Here is an 8,973-nt window from a genome sequence, read left to right as displayed (position 1 = left end):
GGACATCCTATATCCTACAGCGGCTGCCGCTGGCCAATGACTTGGTGTTGTATTAGGACATGGTTTTATGGCAACACAGAGAAGATTGACCTCCCTTTTGATATTTTAAAGCCATAAGCAAAACTAACTGAACTTTAGACAGTGAAGATCACGAAAGATAGTTACTGTTTTAATTTTTTACAATGTAAGGGTATCCTATATATTTTTTTCCTATAGATTTTTCTGGCTTCTGTCTTCCTTCAATTTTGATTCGAGGAGTGATTAGAGCCAGGAACCATGACGGCTGCTGAGAACGTGTGCTATACGTTAATTAATGTGCCAATGGATTCAGAACCACCATCGGAACTTAGCTTAAAGAATGATCTAGGTAAACCTTAATAATAGGTTGAAAATGGGGAGGGGGGGATGAAAACAGTTTTTTGGGTTTTTTTTTTTTAAGTGCTTTAGAATTATAAATGCTTAATTTTTGCTAAATATGACTTTCTACAATCTCTTTGTAGATCATTTGTCTCATTAAGAAGAAAACCTTGTTACCTTTACACTTGCAATGCTGTGTTTTGAAGTAGCTTGTTTCAGTTTAGTTTGGTAAAGCTAAAGAAATATTAAGGTTTAATTGTTAGACATTCCATAAAATAATGTCATGGTCTTGTGCAGTTAAATATCTTAGACCTAAATGAATCAGGCTGTAATGCTCTGTGGATAGGTTGACAATGTGTATTTGAATGTCTTTAATCTCTTTGTGAAATTGGATTGTATATCACTGGCATTATGGAGACCTTGGATGACACTGTAGGATAAAGAACTGGACTGCTAACCACTGGGTCGGTGGTTCAAACCCATTAGCCACTCCTTGGAAACCCTATACAGGGTTACTGTGAGTTGGAACCAACTTGACAGCACTAAACAACAGTAACATTTATTGCGTAATAAAGCTAAAAGGGCTTTCTTTGCTCTTTGGGTATTTTCCAAAAAGTTTTAGGTGCTTTGTTTGTAAAGCACTTTGCACAGAAGAAAACAGTTAAAAGTATATATATTGTGCTTACTGTTTTGTGAGTGATTCTTTCAAGAAAAAATGTTTTTTCAAAATAATGACCTTTGTTTAGTTGAACTGCTAAAAATAAATATTTCTTAAACTGAAAACATCTAAATTGTAGAGTGAGAATTATGATTTAAGACTTGAGAGTATCTTTCAGGATACAGTTTACAGTTTGAAAAAAGATGATATTTTACATACTTACTCCATCTTTTATTCAGCAATAATGAAAACTTCCTAATTTTAGGTGGTGGTGGTTGTGAAGTCATATCAAGTCAATTCTGACTCATACAAAACCTGTATAGGAGGATCAGCTGGTGGGTTTGAACTACTGAATTTGTGGTTACCAGTTCAGTTTTTCTTTTTTAGAAAAGGGAATGACAAATTGATAGCATTATACACTAGTTTTGTTTTTTTTTAATAGCATTCATATATGGAAGTAAAAGTTTTCTTTTACTTTATTAGAGGCCTGATGTGGTGCTGTAGGATAAGCACTGGATAGTAATTGCAAGGTCAACAGTTCAAACCGAGTAGGTGCTCTTGGAAACCCTATACAGACAGGATCACTACGAGTCACAACTGACTCAGTGGTACACAACAACAACAAAATGCTTTAGGTTAGAGATGGGAAGGTAAAAAACAAAATCTCTTCTTAATTAGAATAGCCTTAATTTTAGCTGCCTTAGCTACTTTCCCATAATAAATACATAGCCTCAGATTTTGTGTATTTTGTTTCCTTTATCTCAGAATAACAGATGAAAAAATGTGTAGGACTAGTTTCTAGTGTTGAGTAACAATTAGATTTTTGTTTGGTAAAATATTGAGTTGCTTTAATCACTAAGTATGAGCTCTGATGACTGTATGTCCCTTGGAATAGGAAGCACTTAGTAGTATTTTTGTGAATTTAATTAATATTTGAAATTTTTCATTTAATTTTTCATAGAATGCTCATTGAGAGAAAAAAATTCTGGGAAATTTGAAGATATGGTATCATCCTTCCCTCATCTCAATTTGAATTGTTGGGATGAAATGGAAATTGGGGGCGGGGGAATGTGTAGAGGGGTAGATAAGCAAATTTTTAAGTTTACAATTAAACTTACTTGAAATTTTTTAAAACTTTTTTTTCAAGTGGAGTTGTATCCTGCTAAATTTTTAAGAATTTGCTAATTTGTAAAAAGTAGTAAACAACTTGAGCAAAATGTCATGCCTTTGGACTTCAGTGTCTTTCAGTACCAAATAAATTAGAGAAAAAAAACTTGCCTCTGCCTCTATCCCCCAGAAAGGAGCTCTGGGACAAGAAAGTGTAAAAACCTGTGTAGGGTTTTGAATACAACATTAGCCAAGACTTGCAACTTTGCCTGATTTTATTATTATTTTTGTAATCATTGCTGTCAGCTACTGTCATTTCTTTTGATGCTTTATTTTTGTTATTCTTACGTATTTAAAAACTGAAGTGCTTAGGTTGATATTTTCTTTATTCTTATCCAGTTGTTTTAGTTCTTGACTTGATAATGACACAAACCAGTTTGGGTTTTTTCCTCCATATGAGGCAGCTCTGAAAGTAGAGGGAGAAACATGAGGTTAGTCTGTTTAAAGCAAAAATATTTTTCTGTGGGATAAATTTGACAGAGACTTTTACTGTTTTCCCAACCCAAATGCCTAAGGGTATTCTCTGTTTTGCTACATGTTAAAAATACCTTATTAACCTTGTTGTGAACTGCGGGCAAGTCCATTCTAATTCATAGCAACCCTGTATTAGGTTTCCAAGGAGCAGCTGATGGGTTTGAATCGCTGACCTTTTGGTTTGAAGTCCAGTGCTTATCCTACAGTGCCACACCAGGAGTCTGTCATATTAGCCGAGTGATAAATACATAGTTGTTGAGGGGCTAGGAAGAACTTTGTATTTGACTAACTGCAGTTCTGTTGAAGCTTAAATCTTCCCTGTCAGCAGAGCAAGTCATTCACTATCTCTGATAAACCACCACTGACAATAGGGTACTGTTGTTTCTTAAGACAACCACTTACTTATCAGCCACTGAATCTAATTTTTAAAAATTTCTCTTTCATATCTGAGAACATACCTGCCTCTTGGTAACTTCTTCCCATTAGTTTTAATTCTGTTGTAGTCCTTATTGCTAACTTTAAAATTATTGAAAGCTTTTGTCTTCCTTTTTTGTCTTCTCTTCCCTAGATTATTTTAATGATCCACACAGTTGTTGTGGCAGTATAGATTTGTCGCCTAATATTTATACCTTTGAATTTTGGATTTTTAGTACTATAAATGTTTTAATACGTAGTAGTGATAATGATTATTTTCCATAAAATATATTGCTTAGTTTTTCAGTGTGTAACAGTAAACTAACAATCATAATTCCAAATGATGGTCACTATTCTAAAACATTTTAATTGTCCTTTAATATTTCAGGTAATTTCATTTTTTAAAAAAAGTTTTTATAATGAATTGAGTGATAGTTTACAGAACAGATCATCAGGTTTACACTCAACCAATCATATTTTGTTTTGTTGAAATGATTACAATCCCCTCCATGCACCATCATAGAGGATTAACAGTATTAGGTAATTTCTTTACAAAGATTCTGAAGTTTTATACCCTATAGAAAAATGATGAGATTTTATAATTAATCTAATCCATTACTTCCCATTCTTTGTATATGAGAATCCTCTTCATAATGTTGAACAATGTCACAAATTATCCCTTCCCCTTAGTGGTGGTTGTTGTTGTTAAGTGCTGTTGAGTCGGTTCCGACCCCACAGTGACCCTGTATAGGGTTTCCAAGGAGCAGCTGGTGAGTTTGAACCTCCAGCCTTGCAGTTCAAACGGCTTTGCAGTCTGGTGCATTGACCCACAGCGCCACACCAGGACCCCTTAGTGGTAGGGGTAACTTAGGAAATAACACTGACAAAATACTACTTTGAATTCAGAAGCACTTATAATAACAACATGTATATATATACATTTTGAGAAACGGGTATGTGTGTTTTGAGATATATGAGGGGGTTTCAAAAAGTTTGTAGAAAACTTTTTATTATCTTTCAGTTCCATTGTTCATGAACTTTTAAAGCCCCCTCCTATGTTACTTGTTTGTTATACCTATAGATTCATGAACTCTTTGCATTAGCTCCATAGTCTCTTGATCCAGGGACTAGAGCGAATTAGTGTCCTAATGACTTGCGCAGAGCATACAGCTTGTTCGTGGCAAAACCAAACAGATGACCCATGTCACTTGGGGTAATACCTTTATGGCCACAGCGTCTAACAAAGTGAGAAAATATGTTTTATTTTGTTAATTGCTTTAAAAATTATTAGAGGAATTTTATTTCAAAATATGTTTTGTTTTTTAATCAGAAAAAGGAGATGTGAAGTCAAAGACTGAAGCGTTGAAGAAAGTAATCATTATGATTCTGAATGGTGAAAAGCTTCCTGGACTTCTGATGACCATCATCCGTTTTGTGCTCCCTCTTCAGGATCACACCATCAAAAAATTACTTCTAGTGTTCTGGGAAATTGTTCCTAAAACAACTCCAGATGGGAGGCTTTTACATGAAATGATCCTTGTATGTGATGCATATAGAAAGGTAAGAGATAATCTATAATTATTTATGAATATTACATTTTAGATAACTGTAATATTGGTGGCATATACTTTGTTTAATTTTTTAAATTAAATTGAGTAAAGTAAGTTGTAAATAAAATTATTAAAAATATTTTAATATAATTTAATGAGTTATTTATAAGATTATTTTTCTATGCATATGTAAATAAAAAACAGTAACACATATTCATAGAAGACATTGATGAGATAGGTAAAAATTGCTTTAATCAAGAAGAATCTGATGAAAGCTGTCCGACAATGTAGGTCTGTTCCTCAACCTATTTTCTGATTTTTCTGTTGGAAATTTTTGTATTTAAAAATTGTGGCTTTATTTTGTAAAAAGGTGAAGTTCAACATTTCTTATTTTAATTTTTATACTAGGATCTTCAGCACCCTAATGAGTTTATTCGAGGATCGACTCTTCGTTTTCTTTGCAAGTTGAAAGAAGCAGAGTTGTTAGAACCTTTAATGCCAGCTATCCGTGCTTGTTTGGAGCATCGACACAGCTATGTTAGAAGAAATGCTGTTTTGGCCATCTATACCATCTATAGGTAAATAGGCATTCCTTTGGCTTAGCTTTGTGACAACTCTTTAGTCTTTTAAATTAGAGCCTCCAAAGTGATTGCTTATAGGTTATGTGCAGCATGCAGATACATTTTTTGGCCTACACAATATTTTTTCTTTATTATAGTTATGTTGTTAGCATTAAAAAAATCAAGATATGACAACAGTGGGCCCTAGTTTCTACATAACAGCAATCTGCTAGAATTGAGTAACAGTAGACCCCTTTAGGAGTCCTGGTGTGGCGCTGTGGGTTAATGCGCCAGACTGCAAAGCTGTTTGAACTGTAAGGTTGGTGGTTCAAGCTTACCAGCTGCTCCTTGGAAACCCTATACAGGGTCACTATGGGTCGGAACCTACTCCACAGCATCACAGCAGCACTCCTTTAATATCCCATTTTAAGGAGTCTTGCTGTGATACTGTAGGATAAGCACTGGATTGTTAACTGAAAGGTTGGCAGTTCAAACCCACCAGCTGCTCCGTAGGAACTCTATTCAGGGTGTTTGCTATGAGTTGGAACCAACTCGATGGTACTTAATAACATCAAAGCCTTCTTTAAATAGGAAGTACACCTTCCAGTTTTTATAAACCCACTGCCATTGAGTCTATTCTGACTCAGAGCAACCCTGTAGGACACCGTAGGACTGCTCCTTAGGGATTCAGAAGCTAAATCTTTATGGGAGCAGACAGCCTCAACTTTCTCCTATGGAGTAGCTGGTGGGTTCGAACCAGCAACTTTGGAGTTAGCAGCTAACACTCTTAACTTGTGCCACCAGGGTTCCTCATTGTTTATTCTGGTCCATTCATTTATTTACTTGCATAGTTCTAGTGTGGCACTGTATGATAAGCACTCAACCACAAGCTTGGGTTGAGTCACAAGGTTGGCTGTTCAAACCCACCAGCTGCTCCTCAGAAACCCTATATAGGGTATATGAGTCGGATCTGATTCAACAGCACTTAACAACAACATAGCCCTTATAAGCATGGAGTTTTTTTTACCATGTTTTAGAATTCTTTTTGTGAAATATGTGTCATTGTTTTTCATCAATGAATTCCTGTTATTAGAAAGCTGAAGATAATTGGACTTTAAAAAACAATTCAAAGAACCAGCTAAATGAGACTGTAATGCTTGCTTCTTACATTCACTGTGTCAGTGCATGTAGCAGTAGGATGTAACTTTTGTAAGTGTCTTTGTGCTTTAATATGTTAGTTTATTGACATAATTTTACAGTTAAGTCACTTAAATATATTGGGAGAGTAGCATTCTGGTTAATAATGTAGTCCTTTGAAAGTTAATCATACAAATGCCACAAATTTCAGAATTTAAACTATAGTGTGCATTCAAAAATCATGACATTTATAAGATAATCAGAAATCTGAACACTGGGTTTGTAATGATAATTGTTATTAAGTGCCATCGAGCTGGTTCCGACCTTGTCTAGGGTTTCCAAGGAGAGTCTGGTGAGCTTGAACTGCTGACCTTGTGGTTCAAACCGACTTTGTAGTCCAGTGCAAAATATGATACTGATATTGTGATTCATTTTAAATGAATCATATATTTTGGAGCAGGAGTGGAGAAGCTTTTTCTGCCAAAATTTTTAAATCATTCATGGACCATACAAAATTATCAACTTAAAAATTAGACTGTTATATTTGGTTAAACATTTAATTAAGTCACCCCTAATGTGAGTCCTGGAGTCCTGGTATGGCGCTGTGAGTTAATGCGCCAGACTGTAAAGCTGTGTGAGCTGCAAGGTCAGTGGTTCAAGCTCACCAGCTGCTCCTTGGAAATCCTATACAGGGTTGCCATGGGTTGGAACCAACTTGACGGCGCTTCACAGCAACAACAATGTGAGTCCTGGTGTGGTGCTGTGGGTTAATGCATCAGACTGCAAAGCCGTTTGAACTGCAAGGCCGATGTTTCAAGCTCACCAGCTGCTCCTCAGAAACCCTATACAGGGTCGTTATGGGTTGGAATTGACATGGTGGCACTTAACAACAACGTGATGGGTGAAACTACGTTTGCTTTGGCAGGGTCAGACCAAATGATGGCCTGCAGGCCAGATGTTCCCCACCCCTGTTTTAGAGAAGCTTGCTGATGTGATACATTTAAATATAAAATGATAAGCAGTCTGAGATTTGCTTCAGATTAATATGGGAGGAAGGGAAATGGGCACAGAGGTATGTATAAATGAAATAAAATTGGCTATGTTGAAACTAGGTGGTGATTTTTATGAAGCTTCTGTTCATTACTCTATGTACTACAAATACTTAAAATTTTCCAAAGTAAGGAGTTAGTAAGTAAATAATCAAGGATCCTTGGTGGCACAGTGTAAGCACTGAACTACCAACAAAAGGGCAACTTGTTGAAAGATGAGGCCATCTGCTTCCATAAAGATTGACCATGGCTGTTGAGTTGATTCGACTCATAGTACTTCTATAAGAGTGAGTAAAACTTCTCCTTAGGGTGTTCAAGACTAAGTATTTATGAAAACAGACAGCCTCGTCTTTCTCTTATGGATTGGCTGGTGGATTTGAACTACCAACCTTGTGGTTAGCATTCCAGTGCTTAATTCATGGCACTACCAGGGTTCCTTTCTGTCATGATGTGCAGCCTTTGAAACCATACAGAGTTTTGAGTAACTGTGAGTTGCAATTGATTCAATGGCAATGGATTTTGTTTTGGTTTGCTTAAATAAATAAAAATACAGTGCACAACTAATAAAATTCAAAATATTAATTGAGGAACAAATGGAACAGAATTGTTCCATTTTCTTTTAATTCCATTCTTCATGAACTTTTTGACGTCTCCTCATATTTTTTCTCTCATGATGTTTAATGAAATGTATTTCAATATCTTGAGGTTATTATTAAGAGCACTGATAGTCTTTAAGTATGTGAAAGACAATTATTAGGCCTTTTTTTAGTTGGCAGTATGTTGAATAAGGAGCTCTGGTAGTGTAGTGGTTACAAATTGGGCTGTGAACCGCAAGGTCAGCAGTTGGAAACTACCAGCTGTTCTGCAGGCGAAAGATGAGGCGTTCTGCTCCCGTAAAGATTTACAGCCTTGGAAACCCTGTAGAGGGTCGCTATGAGTCAGAACTAACTCCATGGCACATAACAACAACAACAATGTTGAATAGATCAACTTTTCTCATTTGATAACTTAGTGGAGAGTGGTGAAAGCTTATGATTCCTACCCACAGCTTTGATTTGGCGTTTCAGAAAGCTTAACAATCAATAGTGTTATGAAGGTTTTCCGAGTATAATTCTGCTATGATTTAGAGAGTTCTGAAATAGCAAAGCAGGATGTTAACTAAACATGACTATTACCTGTTTTATTTAAAGGAATTTTGAACATCTTATACCTGATGCTCCTGAACTGATCCATGATTTTTTGGTGAATGAGAAAGATGCCAGTTGCAAAAGGAATGCGTTTATGATGCTAATTCATGCAGATCAGGTGAAGTACTTAATAAAAACCAAAAACACTTATAATTGTATTAAATGAGAGTTCAGAGTATACATAGGCCTAGTCATGTTTTTAACACTAACTTTATTATACTTGTGATTTGTTTGTTTTATTTTGAATATTGTTGTTGTTGTTAAGTGCCGTCGAGTCGTTTCCGACCCATAGCGACCCTGCACAGGGTTTCCGAGGATGTAAATCTTTACGGGAGCAGAACGCCTCTTCTTTCTCCCGCAGAACAACTGGTAGTTTCGAACTGCTGGCCTTAAGGTTTGCAGCCCGATTCGTAACCACTA

At 35.9% G+C, this 8,973-nt stretch overlaps 1 protein-coding gene across 1 annotated transcript in view; it reads left to right on the top strand.

Moving 5' to 3' along the window:
• Positions 1-218: 218 nt before the first annotated feature.
• COPB1 (coatomer protein complex, subunit beta 1) overlaps positions 219-8,973 on the top strand; it is a 50,895-nt gene continuing 42,140 nt past the window's right edge. The window contains exons 1-4 of the mRNA XM_006865779.1: positions 219-367; positions 4,401-4,630; positions 5,029-5,198; positions 8,557-8,671. Of these exons, the coding sequence (XP_006865841.1) occupies positions 277-367; positions 4,401-4,630; positions 5,029-5,198; positions 8,557-8,671 (606 nt within the window). The 5' untranslated portion in view covers positions 219-276. The remainder of the gene's footprint in view (positions 368-4,400; positions 4,631-5,028; positions 5,199-8,556; positions 8,672-8,973) is intronic.

Source organism: Chrysochloris asiatica, unplaced genomic scaffold (genome assembly GCF_000296735.1).
Source record: "Chrysochloris asiatica unplaced genomic scaffold, ChrAsi1.0 scaffold00083, whole genome shotgun sequence".
NCBI lineage: Eukaryota > Metazoa > Chordata > Mammalia > Afrosoricida > Chrysochloridae > Chrysochloris > Chrysochloris asiatica.
Note: the sequence above shows the minus strand (reverse complement) of the source record. Positions and strands in the feature narration are given on the sequence as shown.